General features: G+C 39.4%; 2 protein-coding genes across 2 annotated transcripts; one reads left to right on the top strand and one right to left on the bottom strand.

Annotated features, from left to right (window-relative positions):
* The first annotated feature begins 1,068 nt into the window (after nt 1-1,068).
* Nucleotides 1,069-10,695, top strand: atp6v0cb (ATPase H+ transporting V0 subunit cb). Its single transcript, XM_041815640.1, has 3 exons — nt 1,069-1,348; nt 6,708-6,891; nt 8,807-10,695. The coding sequence occupies exons 1-3, from the start codon at nt 1,276-1,278 to the stop codon at nt 9,009-9,011; spliced, it is 462 nt and encodes a 153-aa protein (XP_041671574.1). The 5' UTR covers nt 1,069-1,275; the 3' UTR covers nt 9,012-10,695.
* Nucleotides 10,578-15,585, bottom strand: nubp2 (nucleotide binding protein 2 (MinD homolog, E. coli)). Its single transcript, XM_041815639.1, has 7 exons — nt 15,471-15,585; nt 14,831-14,946; nt 13,179-13,377; nt 12,901-13,055; nt 11,628-11,738; nt 11,384-11,453; nt 10,578-10,829 (listed from the first exon to the last, which is right to left on the bottom strand). Exons 1-7 carry the CDS (start codon nt 15,484-15,486, stop codon nt 10,690-10,692), a joined length of 807 nt encoding a protein of 268 aa, XP_041671573.1. The 5' UTR covers nt 15,487-15,585; the 3' UTR covers nt 10,578-10,689.
* Between the last annotated feature and the right edge of the window lie 480 nt (nt 15,586-16,065).

The raw sequence follows: 16,065 nt of genomic DNA, 5'->3' as shown, positions 1-16,065 counted from the left end.
TTCTGTTATTAATGCATCAACAAACACACACCATCCATGCCTCAAATATGATCCCTTCTTGTTGCATAATTATTTTGCAGCAGCAATGAGATGCGTCCTGAGTAAAGCATTAGAAAGGTAGGAGGCCTCTGATGCTGCTGTAGAAATTGCATCACGAGTGGAGGGGCTTTTCAGTGATATGAGTGGGGGAGGGGTCCATCTCTGGTGCTGACTAGACCAGGCTATGCAGAGGGAGCAGGATGGAGGGATGGATGGAGGAAGAGCACAGGGAGGAGGAGGAGGCAATGGGACTGCACAAGCTCCCTCTGACTCACACACATTTCATCCCTCCTATGATGTCCTAGCTCTCCCGACCCCTCCTCTTTCTGGATCTCTGAGCCTTCACACTTGCTGGGAGCTATACAGTGAAATGGGGATTCTCGGCTCCCTCCCCCACTAACATCACATGCACACTCAACCTCAAATTCTCTCACTTCTCACGCTCCACGTTGCTGCATATCACAGCTGACTGTAAAACCATCCCGTGCGGCGTGGTAGAGTCCTGGTGCAAAATGCAGAAATGTGTCTGGACAGTGGACACATGAAACACTGGGAATTTCAGCAGTTGGAGAGGTCACTTTTGGTTGTCTTTTGGTTCAACTTCTTATTTTGTCTATTTTCTTAATTCAAGCATAAAATAACGTATTTCCCTTAAACCCTTTTATCCTTACTAAAAGTGTTTTGAAATAAAAACAGGGCCTCACACCCTTTTGTCTATTCTCATATTATCCTCCAGCTTCTGAAGGGTGAATGCATTGATATCAAAGGGGGAGCCTGCAGCGGAGCACACCAAAGTGATGCCTGATAGGGGTGACCTTCAAAAAAATTAAAAAATAAACATAAAAATAAAACACGTTCTTTATCCATAGTAAACGTTACATCATTTGAAACATCACCCTTGTGATCACAAGAGTCCTCTTGCAACACTGTATATCATTAACAAACTTGGCTATGGTACGCCCCCCACACCCAGTACATGATAGGTTTTATCCATACGGCCGGTCAGGTGATACATTTTCCGCTTCGCCATTTTGTGCTGCTGCGCCGGGTATTTATCAGAAGAGTCGTGACTATCCGGTTTACACTGCTAGTTAGGTGGTCAGACGGTTCCTGGTATACTCAGTTTTTCATTTCAAGCCTGTGGCCTTCGATAGGGTTCGCAAAGTGCGATTTTCTGAGTCTTCACTCATCATTAATTTTGTATATTTAGTTTATTTTTATATTGTGTGAGTAAGAATGTCGGCCGAAAGCCCAGAATACTCTCCGTTCTTCGGAGTAATGGGAGCCTCTGCGGCTATGGTGTTCAGCGGTAAATATAACAGTTTTATCATCTTTTATATTTAACCTTGTTGTAACAAAATGTTAACTTGTATACATGCTGCTAACCCCTTTATTACTTTACGCTATTTCTTTCAGGTTGCTTTGAATTGTCAACCACAGTGCGTCTTCTGACGTCTTAAAGCCAACGGCTAGTGTTAGCAGTGCTAACGTTAACGTCGCAATGCTAATCTTTAGCTGACAAATATTTAGACTTAACGCCGTATTTGGTTAGCATGTGGTATTTGTTAGACTTTGATATGGAACAGTTTGACTAGTTATAGTACTTTAATACTACAACAGTTCAAAGACAGTTAAAAATATTAGCGAAGAATATGTACCTTAGCTGATGACGATTACATATGTTAGCTTTGATGTTAGCTTTGCTAGCAATGCCATCTGTAGCGTTTTTCTTATCTTGATTGTTAATAAAAACAGTTATATATTCAGTAAATGTGACTATTTTGTAAAAGTAGTGGCTTTCCGGTGATTTATATTTAATGCTGTCTGCAGTTTCTTCATTTATCGCATAGCTTACTGTTTGCTCGTTCGTTGCACTCTGCATGTGGGTTATATTGGTTTCGTTTTTTCAGTTTGAGCTAACACAGTTTTCTTCCAAGGCGTGAAAGCCAGAGGAAGCTAGAAAACATGGCGATATGATAGAAGCTTCAAATCTTAGCCTGCAGGTATACAAATCTATCTACTGACGCACAGTATATGGATTGACGTCGTGCAACGTTCACCGTTGTTCTGCCTAAATATCCAATCTGATCTCTGCTCCAAATTAATATATATTTTCTTATATCTTGATTCTTCAACCGCTTTTTCTCACCACTTATGTGACCACTGGAAATTACCATCAGCTGGTCAACTTCCTTATTGCTGAGGAGAATGACACAATGTCACATGATAATCACATGACGAGACTTCTGACTTGGAATTGCCGTCTGGCCTCTGATCTAGAGAATTACAAATATAAGTTACAAAGTAAGGACTGAATTTGTATCAAAAAAGTATAATATAATGCTTTAAAGATGCTTGATTTCATTGGTTATTAGTGCCTATAACTTGCAGATGGGAAGTGGCACAGAAAGTGAACTTTGTAACTGTATTTTTTTTACAGTTTATCACACTTATTTTATGGCCCCTTTCCTTGTTTATTATTTTCTCTCCCTGAACCAAGATAAGAGCTGCATCATATGTCAGTGGGATGCTGTATCATGTGAACAGGGTGACTGGTGGGATTGATGCAGCTTCAGTGAGAAATCAACAATCTGCTAGTGCTAATTGACCATGTCACAGAGGGCATGACCTGCAGTAGCTCACGGCCATTTGCCAAAACTGGCTATTGTGTGGTGTAAGATGGTACATACTGTTCTATCAAGGAGTTTTTCTTGAAATAATACTATCATTGATTCCTTCCCATGTGCCTATTTAACAGTCAAAGAGGGAAAGGAATTTTTAATCGTCTTTTAGCAAATCACACTGGACTGCATGCTTAACAGAAATCTGATTTACAAGTGTGTTTCAGCTGTAGATTTCAGGAATTTCGGAAATTCTGAGCCAAGCCTAACCTAGTAACTGTGCAAAAACTGTAAGAAACAGCCATTCACGACTTTAAAACCACCTATTTTTAAGCATCCATGCTTGATTTTTACATTGTCCAGTCCTACACGGAAATCAGAGGCAGCTGCTTGTTTGCCAGAGCCAGTGCTGGTCTTGTCATAGCTCAGGTTTAATGTGCAGTGATGGGGAAGGGCAGCGTGGTGGTGGCTGTCCTGGAGGCTTGCTGTACTACTGGTCTGTGGTGGTGAAGGAGTGACAGCTGGGGAATTAGCCGGTAGGGAGGGGATCATGCTGGCACAAAGGAAGGAGGTAGTAGTGGTGGTGGTGGGATGGACGGAGAGACTTGATGATTCAGACTTCAGCTTTTAGGATATTACAGTGTTGTGGTGTCATTTAAAGAACATTATATCTTGTGCTTCTGTGATTTTTAGTCACTTAAATGTAGCTGAAGGACTTTTTCAGCTTTTAACTTGGTATCACAGTTAATCAGTAATATTTTAAGTGTTGGTCCATATTTCAGTTTCTAAATATCAAATAATGTAATTCACTGCACAATTCTCATGTAGCATGTCTATTTTTCATTATTTTTTAGGATTTCTATTCTAGGGCATGTCATTTGCAGCAGTAAGCTTATTTCTGGACTTTTACTGTGTGATGTTATGGCGTCAGCTGATGTTACACTATTATAGTAGTCTGCTGATGGTGACCTGTCATGAGCACTTCCCCTTTACTAAAGTCTGGGTCAGGACAGGAAACATTCACAAGGTGCTATTACCCCTGAGATTAAAACAACCACTTCCATTGTTGCCCTGCTTGCAGCTGTTTTCAATCTTTCGCTTACTTTATCACAATGTCAGTCTACAGTGACATATATTTAATTAGTTTTTCTTTAAGAAAACCAGAGAGAGGCAGATTGGTATACTGACAGTCATGCTGAGAACATTTTTGGATGTATGCCGCCCAGACTCATCAAGACTGAATCTCTTGTTTTTCCAGCATCTTCCTCTCATATAGCCCATGCCACTGTGGGATGTTTCTTTTAAGTAAATGTCTTAGTAAATTTACTTTAAGTATGTGTGTTAATGGCTTTACCTTTAATTCATACTCACAAGGTCTTTCCGTCGTCCTCCTTAACGGTTAGATATAATTGGTGATGGCAGCGCATTTGCTCCCTCATCTCTCCATTTCTGATGCAGATTTCAGATTGCTCAGCGAATCTCCTAATTTCTGCATGCAGTCTCAAATTTTTAAACAATGTAGGCAGCAGCCAGCAAGCTGTAAGAACATTTTTCACAACTATGACCTTCCTCTTTGTTTAATTCCTTAAAAGCACTGTGCTTCCCCTTTCCCCCACTATTCGGAGCAGACCAATATGCTGTGTTATGCGTGGGCTTATTGCATGCAAGATCATCCCTCGCTGTAGGCACCTCCCGCTCTGACATCACAAGACGTCACAAGGGCATCCCATACATGAAATATTCTGCAGGGAGGAAAAAAGAAAAAGGGGAAAAAAGCTGTTCACCTAAGCTGAGGGGATTAGGATTATAAACCCAGAGGTTGTGCTTCCACACAGCTGTAGAAGCCGACATAACCAGCCATCAAACATTTAATCGTCAGGGCAGAATGTTTGAGGACTCAAGCTTTTCTCCATCAAGCCTCACCTGTCACACCTTAGTGAGGCTGAGCTTACTGAGAGAGAACAGAGGTGGAGGATAACATTACTGACGGTAACATACTGCAATGGTTGTTTATGCATGGCTGAAAGTTACAGGTATTTAAAAAAAGCCTTAGGTGTTTCCTGAATATTCTCTTGCAACTGCTAAATTTGATGGGACAAACATCGCATTATTACTTGTGCTATCTTTGTCAGTTTTTATTTTAATCTACTGGTGGGCTTTTATCTGTTTTTGGATGTGATGCACAGCATAGTTAGTACAATTTGGTGGTGTGCTAGCAAATAATTTGGCTCACCCACAAAGTCAGAGGACAAAGTAAGAGATTGTTACTTGGGCATTTGTGAAAATGGTGCCAAGTTATACTCAATGTATCGCTATAAATGGGCAGGAGTGATTTAACCTTGTATTGACGGCATCAGTCTGGTAGTAGATCAATGAAGGGGACGTGGCAGGCTGCCATGAGCACATTTGAAGATTGGCCCGCATCATTTTCCTGTCTGCCTCCCAGATCTTTTTGCCAGAAAGCCTCACAGCTAGTCTCTGAGCTAACCAGAACCATTTCCTAGCTTGTGCAACACTTTGTCCCAAGAAATAGGAAGGAACAGAGGGCAGGACACCTCCGGCTGTGTGCACAAGGCCGCTGCCTAAAATGATATTTCAGGAGGCATTTCAGATATAATCATCATCAGTACATTGGCAATGAAGCTGCGAGAAGCCAACACTGCCTGGTCCTTGTTTGTTATGCCAGTGACATGACAAGATCAGTATAATAATCCAAGAATGTGTATGCTTACTTTTATATTGCATTAGTTGTTGTTTAACTATGTTGCATAAGTTTTTACTGGCCAACCAATCTGACTCATTTTGCAAGTTGCAGACATTTAACAACAAACACTGGTTTGTTAGTGCAATGAAAAGCCACAGAGGGCAGGTGGCTATTTTCTGAGTCAAAGCAGCATTGTAGAACTCTTCAAATAGGTAAATATCGTTCACTGTATAACTACAAATTATGTGTAAAGAAGGCATGTGATGCTGCTAGTAGATAATGAAAGTAATGCTGCTGATTTAGACTAGGTGTTAGTGTCTTGTTTTGCCATCTCTGTTTCTTTGCTGTGGCTGAGGAAATAAATATGCCCACATCAGGAAATGTGCAGATACACACGTGACATAAACTCTTGTCAAACCAGCTTCTGACTCCTGACACACTCCTGTGTTTTGACAGCCATTGTTGATCTATTTCATAAGGCAGATAGTGGTTAATTATGTACACATTAGATTTAAAGCATATCTGGCTTCTCTGTCCTGCAAGAGGGATCCTCCTCTGTTGCTTCTTAGTTTTCTTCCCCCTTCAATTCTCTCATCATTGTACATAATTTAAACATGGGCGTAATTCATACGTGATGTTCTTTATCTAGATACTCACATTTTCTAATTTTGGAGCATAGTGGTATTGATTTTCTCTTTCACTCTTGTCTTGTAGTCAGACTCTTGTGACGTAGGTACACTCTGCTTTCTCCTCAGTGGGCTAAAATGCTGATGTAGCTTTTTCTTCTCCTCCCTCCCCGTCACATTTCACTGATGCAGGCCAGTGTGCACTGGAGATTGCAAATAGCAGCTGTGTATACTGCTAGTCCTCCTATGGTACCCATACTGCTCTGATGCTGCTTCTGGAGATGTAGCATCCTGCTCTTTTATGATGTCAGCAGTTCCCTGTGTGCTTAAGCCTAATGAGGCTTTTTTTCATTCAAAGAGTGATTTACTACTCTACAGCTGTCTGGCAGAGTCATCCCTGAAATAACAAGGGCTGAAGCCGTTTTAAAGAAATGAAAAAGTGCTTTTTGGTCTCAGGACTGTGCAAGAATGTTATTACCATTTCATACTTGCAAAATTCCCCCAGTGGAGCCATGTTGGATTTTTGAGGGGAAGAGAAACATTAGGTTATAGTATTGTTTCACCATCTCTTGTTTCAGTTCTGCTTCATTATTCAGCTGTGCCTTCCACCTTCTGTGGTTTGCCTGCTATCTTATTTCCCTTTTGCATTGTATTGTGTGTACTCTATTTTTTTTTCAAATGTTTATTTATCTAAAGTTACTCTCTCTTTCCCAACAGCCTTGGGAGCAGCCTATGGCACAGCCAAGAGTGGTACGGGGATCGCAGCCATGTCTGTGATGAGGCCAGAGCTCATCATGAAGTCAATCATCCCCGTAGTCATGGCGGGTATTATAGCTATCTACGGCCTGGTAGTAGCGGTGCTGATTGCCAACAACCTCTCAGACAAAGTCACCCTCTACAAGTGAGTTCAATTGACTACAGACGTTTGCACTGTTCTTCTGTTGTCATTATTTTATTATGGAAATAGTAGGAGGGGCTCATTCATGGTTCAAGTGCAGTGTGGGTTCAGTCCTGTCAGTTTTGCAGGGCTTGGCAAAATCAAGGTGTTAATTTTGCAAGTTCAGTTGTGTTAATGTCTTATTTTGTAATGCATCAGTGTTAATTTGGTTGACTAAGACTAAAATTATTAGTCAACTAATTTTTTACTGTGAGGAAGACGAGACTAAGACTAGCTTGAAATAAAATAAAAACGTTACATTTTTCACAAAGCAGACTAAAACAAGACTTAAATGTTAGTGCTAAATGCTTTTGAAAATACATATTTCTCCCCTCTGCATTTAATCTGTGAAAACTCAAGCAGAGATGAAGTGAGAGAGCTGTTAAAAGTATGACAATATTTTCCTCAGTTTATTTCAAAGATTACTATTTATAGTGGATTAAAATGAGTTTTTTCAGTTATATTGTCATTATTTCACAAGATATATTACTTAGACGAAAATGTAAGGACATTTTATTAACTAAAACTGGACTAAAACTATGCCTAAGACCAACAGTAACACTGCAATGCACAAACCTCCTAAAGAAACAGAAGCCAAAACAAAATAGAAGTTTTATCTTTTGAGCCGCCGCCCCAGTGTAGCTCCACTATTCACAAGATCCATTAACCATAAATAATTAAACACATACAAGCACTGTGACATACTGTTTCCTCATAGTTAACACAGCCAGTGCAGTTTAACACCTTAGACTGCAGTTTCAGCCCCATGACAGCATGTGCAGGGGACATAGTTCCTGTGTTTAAACTTATTTAGATGATCGTCTAAGAATTTGTCTTACAATAGATCCATACAAGCTTGTTTGTGTCAGTAGTTTTGGTAAAACACCAGTTTTAGTGCAAAGCTGCATTATCAAAATACAAAAATAGCAGCCATACCTAGTATATAATTTACTCATAATTGCAAATAACTGAATAGTGTGCAAAGTGTTCACTGTAATTCCTGAGAGATGAAGAATCGGTATGCACGATATTATCATCATTGATAATATCATCATTGATATCTGCAGATATTGGCTTGAAAGGGTAAATATCAGCTATATGTACGAATATATTTGTTGACCCTTAGGGAGGATCAACAGAGCTATGTCAGCTCAAGATACTTTTTTTAATCCTCATTTTTTAAACTTTAAAGCCTGTTTTAATGGCTTAAGTTATATTACTGAATCAGCTTTATTGGTCACATATGCTTACGTAGTAAGGAATTTGACTCTACTTAGCTTTGCTCTGAATGGACAGACTTAAACAAAACTTTTTTAAAAATTAAAAAAACATCAAATTTAAATATGTACAAGCTCTTTTAGGTACTTTGTCTAGGATATCCAAGTCTATGTACATTGATAGCATGGTTGCAGGATGTGCAAAGGGTGCAAGGATGCTGACTAGATATGATTTGAAGTCTAAAATATGCAAGGATATAGGCAGATAAGATAAATTAAGATAGTTTACATTATTTAGTGCAAATGTTCATATGAGGTGAGGCATTTTGCCACTGCGAGCTTTCTTACAGTATTGGGGTGATAGTAAAGCTGTAAGAGACAGTGCAGGATATTTTACATTAAGCAGGGCTAAGATGTTTGTTGAATTAAATTAATAATATCCAGTTTGGATCCTTGGGCAAGGTCCTTAACTCATGGAACACCTGTCTACCTGTCAAATGTACGCCATTTTTGAAAGCGTCTACTAAATAACTTGGATCCAGTAAAACCTGTTTGAAATGATCTGACTTTTTAGTTTTTGACAGTTTTCTTATCTGCTGAAATGACTTAAAATCTGTAAAAGTTATTAGTCCTGATATTAACACTGTATTCTTTGTGTTCAGGAGTTTTCTCCATCTGGGTGCCGGGTTGAGTGTGGGCCTTAGTGGGCTGGCAGCAGGCTTCGCCATCGGCATTGTGGGAGACGCAGGCGTGAGGGGCACAGCTCAACAGCCGCGACTTTTTGTGGGCATGATCCTCATTTTGATTTTCGCCGAGGTCTTGGGTCTCTACGGGCTTATTGTTGCCCTCATTCTCTCCACGAAATAAGAAAGAAAACAACCAAACATCTCCACCACAAGATCTGTCCTTTATGTTGCTGCTGGAGAAAAAGTGTAAAATGGGGAAAAAATTGTAAAAAATTTCTGCCACACGAGATGAAAGAAGTGAAGGCGGGGAAAAAATGAATTAAAATGGCTCCATAAATATGGTCTTATCTCAACAATGTGTACAGTCGTCCCGATTTGATAGTCAACTTGTAAATGCGCAATGTAGTGATTCGTCTGTCTTGTGTGTGTGTGTTTCAAAACAGTCGTATGATGAAGATTCCTTTTTTTCCCTCCACTTATGTCAGGCCTTGAGGCCGGCTGAGGCAGCCCAGCCTCTGGTCATAGAGAGCTGACCAAAGGGCCGCACAGCTTTTTCTCCTCCCACATCAACCCGGGAGTTGACACAGTTTCTGCATTAATCTCGAGGATCTATTTGTAAAGAGAAATGTATATGGACTTACGATTTTTTTCCACTGATTTTATTTATAAGAAATTGTTCATTGAACTGTTTAATGCAGCAAAAGTCTTTAATTCCCCAAGATATATTATACATATTATATACAGACATATAAATATCTATATAGATAGATTTAATGCACTGTGGGGTAATTGTGATAAGTGGTTGGAATTCCTCTGGATGTAATTCTTGGTTTAATAATTAAGATTGCCTTTAGTATGTTGCTGGTGAAGTGGGAGTTTTTGTGTGTAGCTGTATTCTAATCATTACGCAAACATTCTCAAACTTCAGTGTTTCTCCTGTAGTACTGCTGTTTGCATTAAAGGTGTGTGTGCCCCATGTTGGGTCTCACAAGTGTAATTTCCAAATTTCCATCTCCTCTCCATCTCATTCACCCCTCTCCCCCCTCTCATCTGTGGCTGTACTTCATCTCTTCCATATTCCAGCCATTAAACTCCTGCATGGGTTTCAGTGTCTTGTTGCTGTTGGATATAAAGGCTGAAGAGCAGACTACTTCCAGAAGATTAAACCAGATCAAAATGTATGTTTTGTGTCATAAAGCTCCTCCAAAAAATGACACAAGACTTGATGATTTCCTTTGTAGCGTGTAGCAGAAATCCACTGGGATTAGTGATCAGGTTTGGCCTAGTTTAATGCAGACTGATACAATTTGATCTGGAGTTTGTTTTCTGAAAATGGACCTGCTGGTGATGCATTTACTGAAGCGCCAATCTACAATCTTGTATTACCGCTGGTATTGAAATTATCCTGATGTGTCGACGTGTGTCACAATCGAATTAAAGAAGATTCCAACTTAGATTTGACTGGCTTCAACACACAATGAGGTGTTTTCAGAACTGTGTATTCTGCTGTGAAACAAGCTTTGAAAGGCATCATGACTTTACAACTTTATTACTAAATGATGTTTCCAAAAATGCTGTAAAAAAGACTCACTGAGTGGCTGTTTTTCACTCTGTGGTAAAGCCTGATAATCTTCACACTGTGGTTTACGCCCTGCAGAACTGCAGCACTGAGAGATAACTGCTAACAAAGGCTGCCTTGTACTGTTAGCAGATAGTGATTTGAAATGACAAGGTGTGAAACAAGAAAATCATTAAAAAGCTTTATATGATCAACTGTACAGGATGAAATTCAACATGGAAATCATTACATTTGCATTATTCTGTACTTTTCACAACATAATCCTGAATAAATTGATGTCTCAAGATGTTTGGAGGCTGTTGAGCAAAGTCTGAGAAATACTGCTGATGGCACTGAAGGTGGCGCTGTCAGGAAACGACTGCAGGAAGTCTTTGCCCTCTTCTATACTGGAGCTGAGTTGGGGATCCAAGGGCACAGAACCTGAAAGACACGACATAATGAACCAATTACTAGAACTACTTCAGCATATTTTACACCTGATATATCAGGGTTAAAAATATTGACCTCTACTTTGATGCTTAAAGTAGCCCTCATTACTGACATGCTTATACCTGATCATCAATAGTGAGAAATAAGTGGATTTTTAAGAGCATTGATTTATCAAATTCTTACATGGCTAAAGCATTGCAGTGTGAACAGCTGCCTCCTCACTGCCACAGGCTAAGCTGAATTAGCTGCATCATTACTCACGAGATTGATTCGCTCTCAAAGCGGATAACCACTGCGTCAAACGTTAAATGATCAATTAATTTGAAAGAGAATTATTGATAAGTATGCATCATGCTTTCACTGAGCTATTTATAAACCTCTGCACTGAAGTCTGGATCGACCATTTTAGCAGCAAGGCAGTGATGTAAAATGCCTCCTAAAACATGAATGGATGCTGGGAGAGGAGTGATGTGTTATCACAGTGTGATGCGACACCTTGTGGCTGAAAGTGAGCATAACATGCAACTCAATCCCACTGATCTCACCTAGGAATACTGATCCAGTCAGCTTGGCTAACTCCTCACCTCCTCCCTTGGAGAATATGTTGCTGCATTCCTGCAAAGACAGAATAATTAAGCCCAGTTTTTAAAAAAGTAAGTATGTAATTTGGTGAACATCTTATTCAGCATGTATTTAAAACAATACTGATACATTCTTACAAACTGACTTAGTCCGATACACTGATAATTTACATATGAACCAATTCAATAAAAAGAAAGGTGGACTTACTGAGCAATGTGGACAAACAAAGCCACTCATGTTCTCAACGATGCCCAGGATTCGTACCCCTGTCTTCTTACAAAAGGTAATCTCTCTCCTCACATCCCCCGTGGACACAGCCTGGAGTCAAAAGACAGAGAAAGAAACTTTCAATTGGTAGTCACGAATCTTACAGAGTTGTGTTAGAAGATCTTAGTATGTTATCCCTCCCAACCCACTAGAATTGCAGACGATCCCAAAGAAGTAGCACAAAGGTTGTTTTCAATATCTCAGGAACCCTAAGATGGATTTCTATGGAGTATGCACTGGAATACCACATTTGAGCAAAATGTGAATTGGTTTTACAGTGATTATTTCTTTTGTGCTTTAGAAAGTTATTTTTTCTCCTGATACACAGGACCAACAGGAACTAAATGCAGATATAAAAAGGTTAGTTCATTGTTGACCAGGGTGTGATTTGTATAAAGTTTTATGAGATTCAAGTAACGTTTCCCCCTTTACTTTGTCTTTCTGGTCATACAACTTTTCATACATTCATCGGGCATCCTTGCAGCACACATATTCTAATAGTCCAGGTTATCTTGAAAAATAGATGTCTGTAACATTGCCATTCTGATATTAAAATTCTCAATGAACCGATTATGTAAGACTAACAAACAGAGCCTTTTATCAGCTGAATCCCTGGATCGATGTGCCAAGCATTCACACTGCTGAGTGTCATCTTGCTCTTAATGACCCTGTAATTATTTTGGGTCAACTTGGTGGTAACTAGGAGGTAAACTAGCATTAAGAAGACGCAAATGAAGGAGAGAATATCCAAGAGGAAAAACTGACGACCTTGTGGGGAAAAAGAACAACTTGGAAGTATTTTGCTTACAGAAGGGATGTGTTATAAACTATCTCACTGCCAGAAAACATGCAAAGTTGCAAGTAAACTGATACAAAAGCTAAAGCTTGTTCACAGCAGGCCATATTGTCATGTTTTTTCTCATGTTGCAGGCCTACCTTGCACAACTTGAACTCCTTTCAGAGCAGTAGTTGGAGTAAGTGCTTTAACATGACAACATAATGTTTGCATGTGTGTTACTGCTATATATCTATGCAAATCTGAGCCACAGTGCTGGTCAATTTCATTTTTCTACACACCTAAGCTGCATCATTTATTGTATGTGACTGAGAGGGGAAGCTTTTTTACACCTTGTGCCTACTCTGTCAACCATACACTTTATTTGGTTGTATTGTTCATACTAATTGTAGATGGTTTCTCCAAAGTGAAAAGTACCTGAGGGGTTGTGACCAAAATGGCTCCATCCACTCTGTGTTTTTTAAGGTTCTCTAGCACGGCTAAATGTTCGTCAGAAGTCCCTGGCGGTGTGTCAACCAAGAGAACATCCAGCTCTCCCCATGCAACGTCTGACACAAACTGGCCAATTAGAGCTGTGGTACAATCAGAGAGGAAAAAATACTGGTGATAAACCAGGAAGAATAGAAGTGTATGTGAAATAAATAGAGAAGCAAAAAAAAATCTATCAGATATTATCAAGAACTAAAATAGTAGACCTGTTTTCTTGGGCCCCCTCCACACAACTGCTTCATCAGGATCCTCCAGCAGAAAGCCGATGGACATGAGGGAGAGGCTCTTCTCTGCATCAGTGTAAACAGGCACCCATCCTGAGTCACACTGGTGAACATCGGGCCGTCCCAAACTCAACATGCGGGGTATGCTGGGCCCACAAAGGTCAACGTCCAGGATGCCAACCTAATGGGGACAGAGTTTAAAAAAAAGAAGTGTCTTTTTATTTTTGATAAATTCAAGATTTCTGTACATAACCCATGGAAGGATTGTCACAAAACAAGAATCTTAAACCCCACATTTCAATGCCAGTAAAATTCACATAATATGAATTCTGCACTCTTAAAAATGATACAGTCCCCCTTATTTAAATGATTGATAGCATCAAAAAGCACCATTTCAAAATGTTTGCAACATTGTGCAAGTTACACAATGTGCAACACTAGGGCTGTCAAAAGATTAAAATGTTTAATTGCAATTAATACGATTTCTGTAGTTAATCCAATTAATCATGCCCATTTAACCCCATCTTAAAATGTCCCTATTGTGCATTCAAAACTGGATTTTTATGGTGTCTTAAGCCAGGGGTAATTGACTTCCTGTTTGGATACAGACATGCTTTTGTAGACAGATTGAAGATTATTACATGAACTTAACCACAAAGGAACTTGTTATGGATCGTACAGGAATTAAGGGAACAGTAAAAAGGTAAAGGTTTGATAACAAGTTCACATGACTTTTGTCTTGTCCACTGAGTTTTTTTTACAAGATAATTTTGTGCTTTTTATGCCTTTATTTAGAGAGAAATACAGCAGACAGAGTCAGAAACAGGGATGAGAGAGTGGGGGAGAGGAATGCAGGAAAGGCGCCACCCAGAACTGGACTGCCCAGTGTACATGGGGCGCCACCTAACTGTTAGGCCATCTGCACCCCTGTCTTAGGCTTTTAAAGTGAAAGGAAACATTGATAAGCAGTGGTGAACTTATTTTGTATCCCTGTGGCAGAAGAGAGATGCTCACATGGCTTCACCATGTGAGTTGAAATGGACAACAAAGCATGCGATTAATCGCATTTAAAAAACTTGAATGCATTAATTGTAGATCGTAGATAACAATGATTAATGCCAGTAATCTTGACAGCTCAAATAAAAACAAATACTAAAAAAAAAGTGGATTCCTGGGGTGTCTACTTTTGTTTCTGGGGTTGAAATAGGCATCACTGTGAACTCATTTATGTCCAAGTTTATAATTGGGGTTTTGTGACAACCATGTTTTATCATCATCCTAGACAGCTGTGCTTTGCTGCTGGTGGCAGATTTTGCCCAAAAAATATGACTAAAGAAAGCTGGGGTTTTCTAAGCTGAAATAACTGTGATTTCATTGCTCTAAAGAATGTGATATCTAAAAGTATCCACATATCCAATATTTTGACAACCAAAGAGCATAACACAATGGTCAAAACAGTGTTTGGTGTGCCTTGAGATTCTGGCTTGACTTTAGGTGTGCCTTTTGCAGAAAAAGGTTGAAAACCACTGGCCTAAAATCTCTTTAATAGCTCCTCTTCCTGTTTTAGTGAGAATGAAAATATGTTAAGTGTATGATGAAACCCTGTATTCTGGTTTGGACTAGCTTGAACTCACCTTCTTGCCTGCATGCCTGAGGGCCAGAGCTAACTCTGTAGTGATTGTGCTCTTTCCCACACCTCCTTTCCCAGACAGGATCAAGACCACATGACGGACCTGCGCCAAGCTCCCGTCTGATAGAAAAACAGAGGAAATGTTTTTACTCAAGAACCAGAACAGCACGTGCAAAAAATATAGTTCAAGGTTCAACTGTTCATAAATCATGACAGAACTGCCGCAAAACAATGTAATTTTAAGTTTTCAGGTGTCCTGCCATCCGAGGGAAGGCTGAGGGAGAAATGTCGCAGTTTTGGACTGATGTCATGTTTCATCACTCGAGTCCACAGGAACAAAATTCAGTCCTTCTCTCGAGTTATGTTTCATGTTCGTTACTACAGTCAAGCTCTTTGAAAGTTATATGACAACAGGTAAATCTTTCCGCTTTCTCCTCGGATGAATATTTCAGCAGCTGACAAATCTTAACTTTGAAACTTGAGCTGTTTTGTAATCAGCCTTCGCTAGCCTGTTAGCTTTGCAACTTTTAACTGTAATAAATGACGAAGGACATTCTAACAGCTGCCATTATTTGAAACATTAACTGACTCCATGTTTGAATAAAACCTCTGTAAAAATTTGCTGAACGATAACGCCATCTTACCATTATTCTGTTCCATATTTTCAATGTGAGGCTTCAATCATGCACGCCGCACAGCTCGATGACTTCCGTATATCGTCATATTCTATCCATCCAATCACACAGCGTGAGTCAAATTTAAATCCCGCCTCCATTCTAAAACAACCAATAGCGTGTCGGTACAAACCATGTTGCGTTCATATGCAACACAAACACAAAACATAATACTTGAAACTTGTAGTGTCTGTCTTCTAAGCATCTAAATCTCGTCATTCAGACAATAAATTCGCCAAATCTTCTTTTTCGTAATTTTAATTCACTTTTTCGGCACTGTGAGAAGGCTTCATTAACTCAATAGGCATAAAGGTGTAGTAAGATAATGGGAAATACAGAAAGGTCTGAAAATAGACTTTTAGTTGATTTTTATCCATGCATTATCCTGCTTTCTTCTTTTTTGGATTCGAATTTTAAGAATTTATATGACATTACAGTGCATAAGACAAAGAAAAGAATACACAAAGCCAAGAGCAAACAATTCATCTTAAAAAGGAACAATAACAAGAAATTTCCTTCCCGTTTAAGCAAAGTACCCATTAATCTCTTCATTTTTTGCACTATG

The sequence above is a fragment of the Cheilinus undulatus genome, linkage group 20 (genome assembly GCF_018320785.1).
Source record: "Cheilinus undulatus linkage group 20, ASM1832078v1, whole genome shotgun sequence".
In the NCBI taxonomy this organism is placed as follows: Eukaryota; Metazoa; Chordata; class Actinopteri; order Labriformes; family Labridae; genus Cheilinus; species Cheilinus undulatus.
The sequence above is the reverse complement of the archived record's forward strand: the minus strand, read 5'-3'. Positions and strand labels throughout refer to the sequence as shown.

What these genes read in the sequence shown, in the direction of transcription:
- atp6v0cb (XM_041815640.1), top strand. Translation starts at nt 1,276, where the DNA reads ATGTCGGCCGAAAGCCCAGAATACTCTCCGTTCTTCGGAGTAATGGGA. An exon ending in TGCGGCTATGGTGTTCAGCG is followed by an intron (nt 1,349 to 6,707) that starts GTAAATATAACA and finishes CTTTCCCAACAG; the next exon opens with CCTTGGGAGCAGCCTATGGC. An exon ending in GACAAAGTCACCCTCTACAA is followed by an intron (nt 6,892 to 8,806) that starts GTGAGTTCAATT and finishes CTTTGTGTTCAG; the next exon opens with GAGTTTTCTCCATCTGGGTG.
- nubp2 (XM_041815639.1), bottom strand. An exon ending in GAGGGGGCCCAAGAAAACAG is followed by an intron (nt 13,056 to 13,178) that starts GTCTACTATTTT and finishes ATTGTACCACAG; the next exon opens with CTCTAATTGGCCAGTTTGTG. An exon ending in TTTTGGTCACAACCCCTCAG is followed by an intron (nt 11,739 to 12,900) that starts GTACTTTTCACT and finishes TTTTGACTCCAG; the next exon opens with GCTGTGTCCACGGGGGATGT.